The 20,258-nt window shown below is 36.7% G+C and overlaps 1 protein-coding gene across 1 annotated transcript in view; it reads left to right on the forward strand.

Annotated features, from left to right (window-relative positions):
- The window catches only part of LOC146002889 (integrin alpha-PS3-like), a 102,440-nt gene that overhangs the window by 44,649 nt on the left and 37,533 nt on the right, over window positions 1-20,258 (forward strand). The window contains exons 11-13 of the mRNA XM_083140969.1: window positions 153-326; window positions 14,448-14,596; window positions 16,043-16,148. Of these exons, the coding sequence (XP_082997095.1) occupies window positions 153-326; window positions 14,448-14,596; window positions 16,043-16,148 (429 nt within the window). The remainder of the gene's footprint in view (window positions 1-152; window positions 327-14,447; window positions 14,597-16,042; window positions 16,149-20,258) is intronic.

Consider the following 20,258-nt stretch of genomic DNA (forward strand, 5'->3'; position numbering starts at 1 on the left):
GCAAGTGAGAATTATGGTAAAATAAATCATATTAAATATATTTTAAATATTTAAATTATGAAAGCATAACATTTCTGTGGAATTTTGTTAACATTTTTATGAGAGAATATGATCATTGACACATGATAATAATATGACCTATATTTTCCCAGATATTGCTATTGGAGCATACAATTCAGGCCATGTGACCATATTAAGGAGTCGTCCAATCATAAAGTTCGAAGCTCAGCTTTCAACTGATGTGGAGAAGATACTAATAAATGGAACAGGATTTAATGCAACTGCATGTGTTTCCTACAGTGGTAAACATGCACCTCAATTTATAGGTATGACACATGAGTTGCTCTTATGATTTTAATATAGTTATTAATGTAGCTGGCTAATATTTATTTATTTTTTGTCTATTTGTGAGCTAAAATTTGCTTTATATCAGTATATAAAATCATTATGATGTGCTACACTATGCTACAACACATTGAAATAGAAATTACAAATTTCTGTAAAATGCACAAACAATATAGCTCTAAAAATTCATCATTTGAATATCTCTTACTATTATTTTAAAGAAATAAAGAAAATATGTAAGATAAGAGAGGAAAATACTCATATTCCCCAATATTGGAAGATCTTCAACATTTCTGAGCTAAGGATATGTAGGTGGTCAGTGTGACGTGACTTGGTGCTTACAAGTATGTTAATATTGATTATGATCATGTAACTATGCCAGAGTGGGTAGGGAGAAGGCTGCCAGTCAACCAGTCGGCTCCAACATGAAAGAAACTTGGGCCTCCCCGATGGTTCAGTAGTAGCGTCGTTGCCTTGTAATCGATGGATCCTGGGTTCAATACCTGGTGGAGGCACATAGTGGTTCGGATCCCACTTTAAACTGTAGGTCCAGTCCTGATTAGCCTTACTGTGCATAAAGTGGACTTAAAACAACAACTCAATTCAATTCAATGAAAGAAACTTTATAATTAAATTAATGAAATTAACCCAAAATATTCATTTTCCTATGTTTGGGTGCATTACAATGTGGCTATATTGTTACACAATCACAAAGGCCCAATTTATGGTTATTTTGGCTCAATATTTACCATTTCACCCCTCCATAAATACAAATTTACACCCCCTGCTGCACATGGAAATTTATGGATAAACCTTGCCACCACAAAATGCCTGTGCCTTTTGTCTGCCTTTCCCATTTCTTCCAGCAATGTTACTGGGTTGCCACTTCACACCTTGCACAGAGTTTTGCAGCAAAATGCATGAGTGTCCCAACCAGGGAGTCGTAACGTAACGAAATGGAACGGTATTTTCAATTACGGTTTCCGTTACGTTACAACCAGAAACAGAATAACTTTTTTCGTGAACAGAAACGTTACCTCAGGTATATGAACATTACGTTACAGGTGTGCATAACGGTACCGAACCATAACTGATCTCTAAAGGAGTAGGTCTTCACGTGACACTTTAACGTTACATCCATTGCCGGCAACCAGTAACGTTACAGGGTAAGAAAGAGGTTTGTCACGTATTGACTAGTAACTTTAGTGTGTGTGCAAAGTGATAGTAACGTTACAATTAACCAGTAACTTAATTGAGGTCACGGCTGTAAAAACGTTACACTCCTTTTTTCAAAGCAACAACGTTATTTATAGCTGGTATGATACAGACGTTCCGATGTGCAATACCGTGTCCGATGCCGTGTTCCGGAGAGAATAACATAGGTCTCTCGTATAATTGTGCTCGTTACTTTTGTAACGTTACAGTTCTTTTCCTCCACAAAAGTCTGTTTCGAAAAAGTGATACACATATCCGTTACGAATAGCAAATACCGTTATCGAAGGCGTTTTCGAAGAAGCTTCATAATTATGATCGGCAGCATACTAACATTACAGTACTTTGACCCCTTGAAAGTCACTAAGTTATAATACGTATTTTCGTTTTGGATGTCAGTGAAAAAATTAAATTGTAAAACAAAACGTTTGAAAACATCAGTAAACAAGATTCGGCGTGACTAAAGTTCTGGTTATTGGAATTTACTTATTAACTATGTATTTATCACAAATATATTTATTTTCTGCATACTTAATCGCTTTATGTGAATTTGTTCTAATTTGATTATTTATGCTAGATGAATTTTAACATGTACGTTCACTTTATACGACAGCAAAGCAAACGTTTGTTGAGGGAAAACGTTTATATCTATCTATATCTCTCTCTCTCTGTTTACACGTATTACATCATTTTTTTTAAAAAAATACAGTTGTTTGGCGATGAAAATGATTCGTGCTTAGATTAAGTTGATGAAGGACGAATCATAAAGGACCAACCATGGTCGAGCCAAAAAATCAACCGTGCCACGCGTTCGTCCACCTAAGCGAGAGGCAAGCTTTCTCCTACCGGAAGACGAAAAATAATTGCTTGCTGTGCGACCTTGAGAAGGCGAACAGAACTGATAGCAGCAGCACCACGCAAAATCGGAAAATCTGAATCCTGAAACTTTGTACACGTGACCTTCGATCACGAAGCATCCGAGTAGACAACGCCTTGGGGCTATATGAAAGGCACTTTTGGCAAGTAGAAAATGCGTAGAAACGAAATGTTAGATGGAATTGTTGTACGAAACAAACGAAACCGCGTTTGTGCAACTGGTCTGTAGCTAGACAGGGCCATTGGACTCTCAAGAAGGCAAGAATTGTATGGAAAGTGATTCTCAAAACTAAGAGAATAAAAGGACAGTATATTTTATCATTTACAAGGGCCCTCATCCGCTTACAATTTTGAAAATTACTTTCAGTAATTCTTGTCTTCTTGGACAGGAGGTGCATTAAACTTTTTGGTGTAGAAACAGACAGAACGCCCGCCTACCTACCACGTTTGGAAGAAGGGCATAGACAGACAAGAAAGTAATTTTCAAGAACGCAAGAACGGCAGTCGACATGGACATTGTGCAACGTGTGACTGATAAATACAATCGGAACAAAGGACAAGATTATTCAAGAAACAGTAATTTTATAAAACTTCCTATCATTAACTCAAACTCAGTTCATCCTTTTATCCTTTTTTGTTTGTTATACTTTTGTATTATTCATGTTTTATATTGCTTTTCTGCCACTTGTAGATAATCGCGACGATGAAGATGAATGATGATCATATTAACTCTATGAAGGGATGCTTACAAAAACAAAAAAAAAAACAGCCATGCCCAGATGTCTACTCGAACTTGAAATGTTTGATACTGAGTGTATGAGTGGATCACTAAACGACTTCGGCCTTCGAGGCTACGGTTTCAGTTGCAACATGCAGTATAATTACGTTTCTACTACTCTGAATTGACCAAAGTATGTGGTATGTATCCTTCATTTTACTTAAAAAGCCCCCTTGATACATGAGATACTACAAATAATTTCAGGCATACCCTCGAATTCTGATTGCCTGGCACCTTTTTTTAACTAAGTAATGAAGTGACGTTTATATTGATAATAGGCCTACGACTAGCTCGAACTAAAAACTCTTGTGAAATACTGTGTATATGTTATCCTTGTGAAGTGAGGAACTTCATATTTTGCTAACAAAATATGTAAAAAAATTATATTTTTAGCTACTACTTAAAGAATTCAAATTATTATTATGATGGAATTTCAACTTACGTATACTCTGCATATAATGTGTTATTGGAGAGGAGTTTTTGTCTCGCAGTCAATATATTTTTAGTTGAGGAACTCGAGAGTAAGTTGGAAATATATAATGACCCACGTTGTGGTGTGCTGTTCGGTTAATCATAATTGGAGTGAGAGAAATCTGTAGTTAACTTCATTCAACACGTCAATTTGTAACTGTGAATGGAAGTTTTCTTTGATTTAGCAGGAAATCAGTCTGCTATTGTTGTAAGTAATAAATGGAAATATATATATTTTCTGCTCGAGTAGGAATCCGCAGCCGTTATCCAATCAATCAGTTTCTGTGTGTGAAACTTCTGTCTAGGAAAGCTACATACAATTTGCTTTTAATAACAGCAGCTTCAAAATAACCTATCCATTCTTGTCATGCCAAGTAATGTTTGATTTTGATTTGTTATATTTAACTTTGGTTTTATGCCACTTTTGGCTAATCGCGAAGACGAGGATGGGTGATGAAATGACAAAATTGATGAAAGGACATCACAAAGAAAATAATGCACAGGCTGTGATCCGAACTCGGAACCTGTGGCGCCGTATTGCACTGTGCTAACCACTCCGCCACGGAGCTCAAAGTAATGTTTGACCATACATTGTTCATGAAATAAAAACATAACATATACAGTGGCTCACATTAGTAATCAAATACGTAGCATCTTGCTGCATTTCTTCACAATATTTGAAAATTAACAACATGTACATAAATATAAACGATGGTGAAATATTTATACTCATTTCTTAAAGTTATATGTAACTTTTTTTTTTAAATTTTGGGTGCGTCAGCACTTAGGCTATTTTGCACCCGCCACGTTATACGGGGTGCAGCCCCTTACCATAACAAATAACATAACTGTAATGTTGCATAACTGAAATATTAAAATATTCTGACAGGTTAAAAGCTGAGGCTGTAAAGAGGCACTCAGCGCATATGACAGAAAGCAGGAGAATACACAGAATTATACTGGCCATAGGGCCAGTCGCCAGAGTCTCGTTAGTCTGCAAAGAGCAGTCCAGGGTGTACTACGTGGAATGAAGTTGAGGATTGGCTGTAATACGTGGAAGGTCACCCCTTACACCCCTGTTACGTTTTCAAATCTGAAAATAGTTATTTATGTTTGGGTGTGAAAAAAGAGATCACTTTAATATTCAGACAAATCGTGAAAGCCTTCTGTTTCTGTTAAGCTACGTTACCATTCTGACAAGTTCCAGACCCATGACGCGCAACATGTGCCGGCGCATGTTGCGCGTCATTCAGTGCACTGTTTCCAATTCAAAACTACTTCTGCAAAATACGCCCGCAACAGCACCGGAGTGCAGGACTTGAGTGTAGCGTTTTAGAGTAGTCAGTGTTTCTTCTCTTCTATTGTAATAATTTGGTAGTGATTTAACTTGTGTAAAGATGAACAATACAACTATGGCGGGTTTTGTGGTTATGGCAGGCGCGCACCATGAACTTGTAAAAATAAGAGGCGAAAACGACCTAGATGGTGGATTAGAAGTTTTCTAGCGAAAAGAAATTCGGAAGGAGCATATAACTCGTTGATGAGAGACTTACGTCTTCAAAGTGGATACGAAAACTTTGTAAGAATGACTGTAAGTGATTTTGCTTTGTTATTAAATCTTGTTGGACCACAGATTGTAGTCGCGTCGTCTGTTTCTACTCTAGTGCGCATGCCCCAGGAACTTGCTGCAGGCTGTTTCCATTGTCCGCGGCGCATGTTGTGCGTCTTAATTGTTGGGGCAATTTTGTCCCCGGCACTTGTTCCGCGGCATGTTGCAAACAGTTTCCATTTCAACAAATGCTTGGCACATGCAGCGTCGCATGCCGCGCGTCATGTTGCACGGCAAATTTCTGGTAATAGAAACGAGGCTTTACAGTTTGTTTTTTTTTGGTCAACTACAGTGCGGGGAAGGAACAATTGATGCTACTTCCTGACTACATTTGTTACCAGTAGCTGCATTGCTCCCTGACTGAAGTACGAGAAAAATGGGTAACAAAAACAAAAATACAACATTTGACGAATGGCAGCTATTTATTTTTACCGTACCTAACCAAAGGGTACAGGGAAATTGAAAATGTTAAGTAGTACATGTAAGCGTACCATGGGTGATGCAATAAAACATAATGAAAAGCAAAATGAGGTAGATTCCGTATCTCAGAAAATTCAACCAAGAGAAATAGGAGAACGAAATGAACGAGCTTCAGTATAAAAAAATCAAGACCCTTTCCTCATCCCCACCCCCTTTCCAAACCAAGAGCTCCGAAAGCACCTGTGCAACTTGGAGCAGGCATTGGGACTGCTGTACGGTTCAGTAGTGTTTCGTCCGAAAGCGAAATTTCTGGAAAAATGCTACAGTTCGTCTGCGACGGTTTAATGAGTTGCGTTTCGTTTTAGCCTGGCTGATGATGAGTCACACCTTGACTAACCACTGGCAGCGATGGAACTGGTGACTAGTATACCTCGGTTTACAACTTTTAAAACTACATTGCATAGACAGCGGAGTGCAGACTCAAGACAAATTGTCGAGAGAGAGGTCCCGGGTTCGATACCCGGTGGACGCACAAGTGGTTCGGATCCCACTTTAAACTGTAGGTCCAATCCCTATTAGCCTTAATGTGCATAAAGTGGACTTAAAACAACAAATCAAATCAAAACAAATCGTCGAGAGGAAGTGAACTTGGATCTAGAAATTTTAGTCATGTCAGATGGCAACACTTTCTTACTATCTGACAACTATGAAGGTGAGATTTGCAATTTCCAGAGGGAAAGAAATATTAAAACAACAAAAAGATATTTTCTTGGATGGAGCATTTAAGAGTGTTAGCAAGAGTTTGCTTCATTAAACACTATTAGGATGGTAGCCCTCGGACGAAACGCTACTTGGTCAGGTAACCGTAAGTTTCCTGTTCCTGGAATTCGGACGCGAAACGCTACGCCACGTGCTGTACACCTGGCGGTTCAGAAAGCGAAGATGAGCATGAGCGACGAATGCTGAAACTGATGAAGGGACACACACAGAGAACACTCATGTGCAGGTCGGGATTCGAAACCGGGACCCCTGGCGTCGTAGTGCGCTGTGCTAACCACTCTGCCACGTAATATTTTTATTTACTCATTTTTAGCTACTTCCTTTTAAACTAACTAACTAACTAACTCTCTAGCCTTCTTAAACCCGAAGGTTCATGGCTGCAGCAACACAGGCCTTCCATCTGTCCCTATATTGAGCAAGATCTATATAATCTTTTCCATCCCTTCCGATTTCCTTTAGGTCCATCTCAACGTTGTCCCTCCATCTTGGTCTTGGCCATCCTATAGGTCTCTTACCATCAGGTTTCCCAACAAGAATCCTATAAACTCCTCTTTCCTCTCCCATTCGTGCCATATGGCCTGCCCACCTAAGTCTTCTTGATTTAATTAGTCTAATAATATCTGGACATGAATACAAATTATGTAGTTCTAAATTATGTAACCTTCTCCACTCACCTGTCTCCTCATCCCTCCAAATATTTTCCTAAGAACCTTATTTTCAAATACTCTCAATTTATGTTCCTCTTTCAATGTAAGGGACCAAGTTTCACACCCATATAATACGAGTACTACATACAAAATTACTGTTTTGTATATTTTAACTTTTAGTTTCTTAGTTATTAAACTAGAAGACAAAAGTTTATGAAGAGAGAAGTAACATGCATTTCCTGAATTAAGCCTACTTTTTATTTCCTCTTTAATATAATTTTCATTTGTTAATATTACTCCTAAGTATTTGAATTTGGAAACTGGTTCAAACGAGTTGTTATCAATAATTAGATTTTGATTATTACCTAACCCTTGGTTTCGGCCTGTAAGCATATATTTAGTTTTCTCTTTGTTAACTTCCAAACCCCTAATAAGTATATATCATCTGCATATGCTAACAACTGAGTCACACCATTTAATTTTAGTCCTTCGTTAGTTTCTGTTACCTTCCTAACAGCATATTCTAAGGCAAAATTAAAGAGCAATGGATATAATGCATCTCCTTGTTTCAACCCATCATGAATTGTAAATTTGTCAGACACATAAATACCCACACGAATTTTACTTTCTGTTTCACTGGTGCATACTTTTATCATATTAACAAGCTTCTTAGGTATTCCAAATTCGATTAATATATTATATAATTTCTCTTTTGACCGAATCATATGCTTTTTTGAAATCAATGAATACCTGATGGACATTTTGATTATATTCCCACTTTATTCAAGTGACTTCCTTTTACCTACGCTAAAAAAAATAAATTAAAAAAAATGAATATGTCTTTTTTTCAACATGTCCATTGAGAATGTAAATGATCTGTCCATTTTTTATTTTGTCAGGAAATCTTTAAAGTTTGACATTATAGTTATTGGACCTTTGTCGCCATTGCACTGAAAGTTTACATCATTGCAAAGGTTGATATATCTATCTACCAGATAGAACACTGGAATTGAATGAGATTAGGTATTTGTTCTGTAATGGAGATAATACAATTCCATTATAACTTTGTCATTCGGTAAAATAATCGATTACTTTGATTTCACTATTATTCAAAATGTATCTATCTGTTAAAAGCAAAAGTAAGAACCGAAGTCCACCATGCCAGCAACACTACTACTTCTAAGCAGCTCCCACAATTGACTGAGGTTAGAATGAAAGTTTGTCTTGTTTTAAGTTCACTTGTATGCACAGATAGGCTAATTGGGAGTGGGCCTACAGTTTAAAGTGGGAAATGAACCACTGTGCCTCCACCAGGAATCGAACCCGGTTAGAATGCAAGTGGTTTCTCATATTCAGATGGCAATTGTAGTTGATTGAGGGAAATTGTAGGCTGCAATTGTTTCATCTCTTATCGTCTGATGTCTACATACAAGCAATTTGGTATATTGAGTGTGTTTTCGTTCATCTACGCAATATGGCAGCAGCCACGAGAATGAAAACTCAAGACAGGCACACAAATTTGGAAGTAGTAAATACTGTATAGATGAATGAACAGGGCAAAATTTAAATTAACACACAAGTATTGCTTTCGAAAATCTTAGCATGCTGTGGAGCAAATTGTGGTTTTGCATTAAAGGGAAGACACGCGAATACCACTACTCACTCGTGGATGCAGTGATCGAAGTGGTAGTTTGTAGCTAGGGTGAAACGAGCCTTGGAAATCGGTCGGGAAGTTGTTTGTTATTGTTTCACATAATTTGTAGGTAGTCACACGTAGTCTGAGAAACAGAAAAGTCCCACATACAAGAACCTTGCTTGCAGGCCACGGATAATAATCCTGGGGAAGTGGCGCTACCAGCTCCTATTTTCCAAAATTTGGCACGTTAGGTATTACACCAGATGTGTCATTTGGGTATGACACATTTTTATTATATTCCTGTGGATATTCGAACAGTGTTCTCGGCTTTCGAGCCAGCTTAAATCGGCGTTAGCGTCCAATGTTTCGAGCGCATACATTGCTCCCATCATAAGGTAGAGAGCATCCTGCTTAGAGCAATGTATGCACTCCATTAGTTTGAGAAAATCTAAAATAAGAGGAATTCCTATCCCTGTTCTCGTGTTGATATTTCCTGGCAAATAAGAGGCTGTCGCGGTCTATTGCCGCGCTATACATTGAAGAAATAATGCTTTCTAACGACCGCCATGTCGGGCAGATTTCAGTTGTATATTGGCATTTATCTTATTCGTATATTTTCAAGTTTAGAACTTGGATTAAATTATTTATAGTTAATTGTTTATATAATTCATGTATATATTACGTTTCTTTATATTTTATAATATTATTCACGTATTTCTTTTACTTTCTTTTTCGCGTATTTTTGCAACATTTGTTCAGAATTTATAGGATCCCAAATAATATATGCAACGTTTTCATTGTTTTTGAAGCACAAGTTAAATACATTTCTTCTTAATATCGATTTTTGTTCAACAATGTACAAGATTGAAGTAATTTGTCTTCCTTATAAACTAAATCTTTATTTAATCATTTTTTTATGTACAAGGGGAAATATGATTTATTTGATAAAAACAGTTTAGTTATTTCTATATAGTTTAATATTGTAATATTATAGCAAAGTATTTCTCCCTCGTTTTCAATAAAATATCGTATTCCTATTGGCTGTTTATGTTAGGAGTAGGGGAACCACTCTTCGTGTTCTTGGCGATGTAAAAACTTCCACGTTGGCATTTTTAATTGTTGCCAACCTTAACTTTAGCTTACTATCGCTAATTAACATTGATGTGTTATATAAATTATCAGTTTTTCTTGTGTTATTTTATGTTATGAGTTTGTATTGTAAGTTAGAACAATCTGTTATGCTGCGCCTCGCGCTTGAGGTAGCAGTTGAGGTTTAGCTATTAACTGTGAAGGCGGTGCGCGGACTCTCGTGTTAAATAAATTGCTTATGAATGCCTGCGAGCGTGCATGACCCAATAAATTATAACTTTTAACTTGTGCGAATCAGTATGTACGCGCGCGATTCGTGATTAAAGATTTTGGACATTTTAATTATAAAGTATTTGGAATTTTATTTACTGTCACGTGTCGCAATTCGGTGGTTTCCTTCCTGGAGGAAGGGTGGATCGTCTTAATCCCGATCCCTGGGTGAGAACTGGTGCTCCCAACTGACCAGCCGGAGCAAGGAGCGGTGAGTTGCCAATTCGGCATACCCTGGAGTTACGAGTGGTGGCACGTTGCAGCTTTATACTCCGAAGTCGATACCAAAGGTTCATGGACGTCTGCAGGATTTTTTTTTTCCAGGGAGGGGCAAGCAAGGTAGTTTTTTTTTTTCCAGGAGGGGGCAAACAAGGTGCATGTTCCCCCATAACAGTGTTGTCTCCTCAAAAGCCATTGCTTTAATTTGAAGTTATCATGTTCATGCAATAATTAACATTATTATTATAGCTAAAATGCAATAAAATGCAATGCGATATATATAATTTTTGGTTGACTTTCCTTTTCCAGGTGGGTCGTGTCCTTGCCTCTTTTTCGGACATTCATGCAAAGGTTCTATTTTTATTTCGCGTCTACCACTTTCGGTTAATCGCGATGATAAAGGATGTGATAAGTGATGGAAGTGGTATAAAGACAAATGACCCATACATATTTTCTAATCCGACATTAGACTTCGCAGTGTATTACGCTAACTAATTTGCCACGGGATCGGCTTCTTCGTGTCTGTCTGCTCATCAAATGATTGATTAGTTATTCAAACTATATAGGTAGCAAAGCTATATAAAATAACGAAACAGAAAAAAAATCCACTTGACGTCTTGTAGTACTATCATCAACCTACAATTTCATGCTCTCAAATCCACACAGAAAACTTCTTGTGGCATTAGTTTTACGGAATGGCCTTCGGGAATAAAGATCGCCCATTTCCTGGTTCAGCTCGAAACAATTCAGGTGCTTTATCGAAGCTGCTCTTGAGCACGCAGGGTTTCTAACCTACTTCGCCGTAATTCAGTTGTTATATCTTGTTTAATATGATGTATTGTAGAGCCAACCGCAGATTAAATAGGAGGAAAAAGACTTCTTCCGACGGAAAATAAGTTGGCAATGCTGCGAACACCGAGGCATTCTTGATAAGACGCCTGAGGAGGGTCGAGAAAACTTTCCTGAAAAAGCGCAACCCCAGTATCGAAGGTCATGCTACACGTGGATTGGCAACTTTCGGGAGCATGCTGTCTGTCTACACAATTCTACCATAATACCTGTTTGAAAATGAATCTTCTGCTAGCATTTTATTTTTCAAATGTAGTTCTGACATTGTAGTCATTTTGCAATTATTTTTATTTGTTCTTATTTTGCTTTGCTTTTATGTCACTTTTATAATTAATCGAAACTATGAAGATGGATGATAAATAGATGAAATTGATGAAGAGACACCTAAAAAATATATTTACAGACCAGGACTCGAACCCGGAACCTAAAGCGGATAGGTTGGGGGGGGGGGGGGAGACCGTCAATAACTCCCGGTCACGAACTGGCTTATAATTTTTGTAATTTCTCAGGAGTATTTTTTGTTCTGTCCATGCATAATGCCTGCTTTCGGAAACTTAATTTATAAGTGACACACTTCGTTCGGTGGGGACAAGCCACGAATTGTTTGAGAGGAGGGACAAATCTCGTTCATATACTAGATACAATGATGGACTATACTTGAAATGGCCTCCCCGATTGCGCAGTGGTTGCGTCGTCGCCTAGTAATCAAGGGGTCCCGGGTTCGATACCCGGTGGAGGCACAAGTGGTTCGGATTCCACTTCAAACTGAAGGTCCAGTCCCGATTAGCCTTACTGTGCATAAAGTGGACTCAAAACACCAAATCAATCAATCATATACTTGAAATGTGACGTGCTAAACACTACTTTCGGAGATCAGATGGACATGGCAATTTTGATATACAAGTTGCACTTTTTCTACTTAGATTATTTATGTCCAAATTTTATCCTAATAGATAATCTCGCAACAACGCAAAATGTTTAAATTGACTCGAATTCACAATGGCTCATATACAGTGTGTTTATAAATGAACGGTGCGGCTTCAAAAATTAATAATAAATCTATTTATTACCTTACACGGGCAAAACTTACACCGTAATCAGCAGCAACTGTCCAAGTTTATATAACTATTTTTAAATTGGTATAAAAAGAGAAATCGAGAGGGGGCAATTGCCCCTCTGTGCCCCCTTGCAGGTGCTCTTGGCCGTCTGGAAGAAATAGTGCACGAAAGACGTGAAAACTAAATCCATCTTGAGTATCCTTTTGTCTTGCTACTCTTAGATTCTGCAACATTTCTTTCTATAGTCCAATGTTTGCCTTCCTTACCTCCTAGAATTGTTCTGTACAAGTTGAAGGGCCAATCTCCCCTGCCCCCTGTGGTTGTGCCACTGCACCTTCTTCCGCCGTTGTTCCTTTGTGAACTTTCATCGGCTTCAAAATACTTCATTTTCTTCAAGAGCATAATATCATTTAATAACCGGCGATATGATTCCTCTACCCTAAATTTCTGGAATAAAGTATAATAATATAGGGGCATGGAAATCTGGAAGGGGGGCGAGGATGGCCACCTCTCCCCTTTAGAAAACGAATGTCAGCTAAAAGTATATATTTCACACGTATAATTTGATTTGTCATAGTAATTTACATTAATTATAATGGGAATGCAGGAATGCGATAATTTCGAATTCAAGTAGTGTTTCTTGAGGGGGCAACACTATTATCGGGTTAATATGCAATTGCATATGGCATATTTCCCTGCGTCTAAAATATCGAAAGATGTCCATGATGAGGGGGGGGGGGCATTTGCCCCCACTCCCTTGCACCCCGTGCGCACGCCTATTGCTACTCATTTCTACAATAGTTGGAAGCTTTATTCAATTTCGAGCCAAAAATGTAATTTAATATCAAATCAGGGTTGTTAAACGTCCACGAACCCATAAATTCTAATGGGTTCTTCTATTGTGTTCCGCAACAAGACCGGAACCTTTTTTATCGCACAGTTTAAATTCGATCCAAGTTGCGTATTCTTTCATTTCAATATGAAACTTAGACCGTCTTTAAATTGATCCGGAAAGAAGGTCCCTGTGCTGTATTTCAATTGATCAGGAGAAAAGGTCCCTGGAACGAATTGAAATACATAAAGAGGCGCTTTACAGTCCAGATCCATTTATGCTTGCTAATATTCCCTGCTGAACCGGAATTGAATTGATTTAAAATTCCTGACCCTTTAACAACCCTGGTTGAAATTCATTTCTTTTACAAACAACCATATTTTTCACGGCTATTTCACATTAATCCCATACGATATACTGAGTTATTTTTCGCAATGTTCCAATGAAAGGTAAGAGATTTTGGCTATTCCTTTTTCTTCCTTGATGTTAAATAGATTATATTCGTCACGCGCCTATAACGTTACTAGCTAACATTTGTGAATTGTTCTTTCCTTGTAACGTTAACATCTACCATACTGAATTTATTTACGTTCCTTATGCAGATGGTATGTACCCAACTGCATTTTGTTCCGTTCCGCTACAGTGGTTTACATTTTGTTACATTCCTATGTAACGTTAGTTAACCATATTGCCTTTCACTTCATTCCGTTACGGAGGATTGCATTCATTGCGTTCCTATGTACCGTTATTTACTACCATGTTGCATTTCGTTACGTTTTTGTAACGCTAGTATATACCATATTGCATTTCGTTACTACGTTCCTTGTAACGGTAGTATATACCATATTGCATATTACGTTATGTTCCAATGTGCTCATTTCGTTACGTTCCTTTATAACGTTAATATCTACCATAATACATTTTGTTACGTTCTCTGTAACGTCAGTCTATAACATATTGCATTTCGTTACGTTACATGGGTACCAGCAGCTGAACCATACTCTTTCTCCTACAAAATGGAACGTAACGTGTAACGCAAATTGGGTACGTTACGACTCCCTGGTCCTAACTCATGTAAGTGTTCACATCTATACATAGAGGACCCATTTCTTCCTTGGCACTTATGTTGTATAAAGAGGGAAAATACAGTAGGTTCACAGCTCATGAGATGCACTGAGAAAGTGCTGCTGTGGAAAGTTGGAAAAGGACAGATATTGCTCCTGTGTTTCTTTCCTAGAGTTGAAATATGACATGAAGTTGAATATGTTGAAGAAATAATTCCATGAGAATTCATCATTGACGATAATAATATAAAGAAACTATAAGTTGTATCCCCATATTCCTTTCTCTTTACAGATGCTGAAGCCACAATTATCATTGACCCATTGTACGCAAGGGGATATATTTTGTCAGAATATGGCTCTTCACAATCTCGCTCAGTGCATTACAGTATGATGCTTGAAATTGATTCTTGGACTTGCAAAACTTTTCCTGTTACAATTCGAGTGAGTATGATTGGAAGCATTCTGGAAGTCAAAATTTTGTTCTTTGTGGGCAATTTGAGAACAGTTTTGTTGATTTGGCTACAAGGAAATTCATGTTTGCTAGCAAGGGTATATTTAGAGTATTATATATAATAAACAAAATATATGTATTTTGTTTTGTGAGATGAAGTTAATTTATTTTACCTTCATTCTGATGTGAAAATGGAGCCATCAATTGAGATAAAATGTTTTTATGTTGGCAGCACTTATGAAAATTAGTGCGTAATAAGATACTTTCTTTTTCAGCAGCTGCAATAACATTTTTTTGTTATTCTATAAATCTTGATTTTTTAAATTTCTCGTAAAATTAAATTCCTATATTTGAAAACTGTTTTTTGTATAAAATTTTAGTAGTCATAACCAGAAATAACTAGATAACAGATGTATGCTGTTATATCTATTTTGGCTACAAGGAAATTCATGTTTGCTAGCAAGGGTATATTTAGAGTATTATATATAATAAACAAAATATATGTATTTTGTTTTGTGAGATGAAGTTAATTTATTTTACCTTCATTCTGATGTGAAAATGGAGCCATCAATTGAGATAAAATGTTTTTATGTTGGCAGCACTTATGAAAATTAGTGCATAATAAGATACTTTCTTTTTCAGCAGCTGCAATAACATTTTTTTGTTATTCTATAAATCTTGATTTTTTAAATTTCTCGTAAAATTAAATTCCTATATTTGAAAACTGTTTTTTGTATAAAATTTTAGTAGTCATAACCAGAAATAACTAGATAACAGATGTATGCTGTTATATCTATTTTGGCTACAAGGAAATTCATGTTTGCTAGCAAGGGTATATTTAGAGTATTATATATAATAAACAAAATATATGTATTTTGTTTTGTGAGATGAAGTTAATTTATTTTACCTTCATTCTGATGTGAAAATGGAGCCATCAATTGAGATAAAATGTTTTTATGTTGGCAGCACTTATGAAAATTAGTGCGTAATAAGATACTTTCTTTTTCAGCAGCTGCAATAACATTTTTTGTTATTCTATAAATCTGGATTTTTTTAAATTTCTCATAAAATTAAATTCCTATATTTGAAAACTGTTTTTTGTATAAAATTTTAGTAGTCATAACCAGAAATAACTAGATAACAGATGTATGCTGTTATATCTATTTTATGAGAGTGTTATTATTACATGTGAAATATCTGCTTAATCTGAGAGGATAATTCCCAGAGTATATTTCTAGATATGTGCCTGGTTGTTAGTGTTTTCTTTTTTTCATATGTGTACATCTCCACAGTATATTATAAAATACAATATCTATGAATTCTTGATCCACGAAATATACACAATATTTTTTTTATGATTTTAAAACAGATGAGACACATGGACATTTCAAGGATTTTAACCAGTTATTAGATGAACTTGTTTCTTTTTTTCATAGTCTGGTAATCAAGACCTTTTGAAGCCAATTGACTTAAAGCTGACATATGGATTAAAGGAAACTTCCCCCAGGAGTAATAGAGATGAGAGAGGAAGAAGACTAGCAGGTAAAAGCTAATTTTGTATACATTGCAGGTAAATTACATTGCTGTCACTAAAAATTAATGTTTCTTTACAAAAACCCCATATGTGCCTTCATGGCACCATGCCATGTGCACAGAAAAGCTTTACCATTTTACCTTAATTACCTATAAAAATATTTCAGATGGAAAAGATAATGGAAAGTTATATGATTTGTTAGAAATGTGGAGTATGAAGTAGATGGAGGAAGTCTTACATGAGAGTTTTGCATTGGAAGTAAAGTAACAACCTGCAAGAGGTTAGTGTATAACTTGTGTGAGCAAGAATGCAAATTTTGGTTCCCCAGTTCAGTGATTTATCCACCCTCCCAAATCTTGACGAACACACCTCAAGCAGAAAAGTGAATATGGATTTTTATATCAAAAATAGAATGGCAATACTTCAACATTAACAGAAACAAACCATTTGTAGCTCTACAAGAAGCATAGTCTAATGGACCTTTTGATCAACTAAAACCAGTGTGAAGGAAGAAGGGTGAAATGTGCAGCGCGGTCATTTCCTGGAAACACCAGCTTCCTTGACAAAGCTTCTGTCAGGTCTAGGGAACTGACACACTGCCATCTGAAAAATGTCAAACTGACCTCTCGCCCTCCTTCCTGGGAGCACATACCGCACACAGTGTTGACAGTTCAGGGTTTGAATACCTAAATAAATATTTCTTAAATACGTTACAGATTTGTAAATTCAACCACTGAGTCAATGAAATTTACATTTTGTTGTATTTTCCTTTCAATTCTTTCATGTTAAAAATGTACGATAAAAGTAAGGGAAGAAATTGAAAGATACAGGTTTGACTCCTTGTAGTGAATTGTGTTGCTATGGTTAGCAATGTTATTTTCTGCAACTTGGGCAAGATGGATGATTTTTGTAGTGGTAGAGAAGAGAACAGTCAAATGCCCTAGACCTTAGGTCAGTTTCAGTGTAGCATCTCAGTTCGTGTGTTGTCGTTCTGCTTAGTGTAACAATGTCTGAAACTTTACTGCAAACCTGGCTAAAGACGATAGAGAAAATGAACCCGGACAGAAAGAAACCGAAAGTGGTGAGTACAAAAGCAGTGACACTATTTCTTCCAATGGATATTCATAAAGTACCAATATAAAATTTACTGACCGAGTATTCGATATAAAACTGCAATAATTTCATGAAGAATTTAAGTGATTCATTCACATCTGTAGTTGATGTATCTGACCATTTTTTTACTTTTAAGAGTTCTTACCTTTGTAAAAGATATTATATATTAGAGAGAGAGTTGTAAAAGGGGTGGGGTCTGTGTGGTGTGATTACCTGGATGCTAAGGACAAATGGGGTGCCAAACAAGCAAAACAGATAAAAATAGAAAAGCATTAACGTTGTGGTGCCCTGTGAAATTACTGGCTCCCTAGTTAATTAAAGTTATTGTCAGTTTGCATAGATATAGATTTAGTAAAAAAATTCTTCCTCTTTTTATCTAGTCTGTTCCCTGACGTATTTATTTTTTCCCAACTTTTCAGAAGAAGAAAGGGCAGTATAAGGAATTAAACGTAAAGAGAAATTTAATTTACATTAAGTCCCAAATTTATATCTGACCCTAGGTGCACCATTGGAGGCACAACGGCACTTGCCACTGCCTGCTGAAAAACGTGGAGAGAGAACTTTCGTTTGGTTCATTGTGCTCTTTGTGTTGGAAAATGAAATAAATGCTACTCAATTTTTAAATAATTGAAAAAGCATTGCCTCAATTTAGAAGTGAAAATTCTTTGCCTTTGGTTTGCAGCTAACATGCCATGCATTTATTTGCACATGTTATTTTGTTATCTATTAAGGCAAAGAGGCACGTAACTCCTAATTCCCTAGAGTCTCTCCTTCAGTATTTGAAAGATAAAAACTCAAAAGCACCAAATGTATTTTCCGAAGTTTTGTAAGGGTATAAGACTTCAATATGAAATTCCTTGACCGATTTCGTTCCAAAGCAATACCAGGTATATATCAAATGTGCATTTCAACTTCCTACTATATTTTAAAGTCTTCATGGCCATGCTCTAAATATATAGAGCTTACTTTGTTTCAATGTGTGAATCATTGCTTAAACAGATATTTGACAACACCAGCAGAATTTGGAACTCGCTCATAACATAGAATCTAAAAATTTTCTTGCTCGCTTCACTCGCAGTGTGATAATTTAATTAAAGAGTCATATTATTTCTGTACTTATTACTACTACTTCAGACAGGCAAGCGTGCATGCACCCATGCAATGCATTTTCACTGGTGTTTCATCAATTAATTGGGCACTCCCCCCTCCCCGCAGATGAACTCAGAGTTATACCTACGACAAGAACCATACAAATACAGTTAAAAAAATATTGCGCAAGTGTTCCTCATTTCTTTATAATCTTTATACTTCAACTTTACTATCTTTCAACAGCTTAAGAATTTCATGATATGATTCCTAGTAATAATGTGTTTAAATTTTGTGTTTTTCAATGTCATCTCTTGTGTCTTGTCTCTAACAATTCATTAAATCAAGTACTGAACATTATCGGAAAGCAATACTCGAAACGTTATACTGAAATGTGAACATTATCACAAAAATCTATTTTCCATCATTTCCTGCATTTGACATTTTTTTCCTTAATTGTTACGTGAAGGGAAGGTAGGAGGGGGATAATCTCTAGAAACATCTATGAACAAATTGAATTAGGGCGAACATTTTAAAAACAGTCCAAAATATGCATTTAACATTCCCAAACTTACACTTCCTCCAAAAGTTTCCAACATCCCCCAAGCGAAAATTCCTGGATAAACTCCTGCCCCAGTCCCAGGTTGAAACACCAAGTTTTAGATCATGTCTGAATTCCTATGCATGCCAAAGGTTATTTGTAATTGAAGAGAGATGGCATTACTGTTTACAAATTGCCAGGTATAGCCGTACTCCCGCGAGGCAGGGTGAACCATGCTTCCTTATTGCCCAAGCTGAATGGATCGAAGGAAAGATGTGCAAAGAATATGGCCCTGTGGTGAAATAATGTATATGAAATTTATCTGAGAGTAGTTAGAGGTTAGCCGAACTAACACAGAATTCCAGTCTCTGTCTAACCAGAAAGTTACGCTAACTGTTGAAATAGAGTATTTTATGTTAATGTTAATACTGGGCCAACCGAGGGCTCTATCTCAGTCTCGAGTATACTGTGCTGTTGCTAAAACATATGTTTTAACAATGTGGAATTGCCCCCAAAAGCCATACTACAACAGGATCTGTTGTCCTTGAATTACTAATGTAGATGGTACCATGTATTTTGCCATGTGGAAATAAGTATTACAATATGTTCGACACAAGCAGGAGATGCACTACTGCAGAAACTTAGCTTAAAGTGCAGGTGGTTTTTATTAACTCTTCCATCTGAGCAAAAGGAATTGTACATTGCATTTTTATATTTCCTCCTGTACTATATAAATAATCTAATTGTACAATCAAGAGAAAAAAGCCATTGAAATGAGATCAATAGTCAAGTGGGAATACAAGATTCGTAACGTACTTCCTTTCTTTTCTCTGCCTAGAAATGAGAAAACCCATCTGGAGGGTGAGGAAACCTAATTTAAAATAAAATGTTATTTTTTCTTTGCGTTTCAGCCTGAGATGAACGAAATCGTGCACAAAAATGGCATGACGGTTCTATGTTCTTAGTTTTCATTTATTTCAAACTGAAATGAATGAAAATTCCAGCACCTCCATCCACGTAACGTACTCTGAGTACGTGGGATCGAACCAAGAACCTTAACCATTGAGGGGGGTGATGTAGCTCGCTTAATCATTCATCCTCATTTGAGCACTCGCCCTTCAAGGTAAGCCTAATGGTAATGGGCGAGAGGTACTAACTACACACTTGGAAATGGCAAAACACAAGCATTCGGATTTATACCTTCAAGTCTAGATCAACATGGTTGGAAGTAACAATACCTGTCTGTCTCTGATGATATAATTCCCCGCTGATAGCTGTTCATATCGAAACGTGTTCGATCGCTCAATCTCCTCAGTTCCTTCTTGTTCGGCGATTCCAGGCAAAAGACCCCACACCACACGTTGCTCTCTGTTTTGAT

The sequence above is a fragment of the Lepisma saccharinum genome, chromosome 1 (genome assembly GCF_977018435.1).
Source record: "Lepisma saccharinum chromosome 1, izLepSacc3.1, whole genome shotgun sequence".
In the NCBI taxonomy this organism is placed as follows: domain Eukaryota; kingdom Metazoa; phylum Arthropoda; class Insecta; order Zygentoma; family Lepismatidae; genus Lepisma; species Lepisma saccharinum.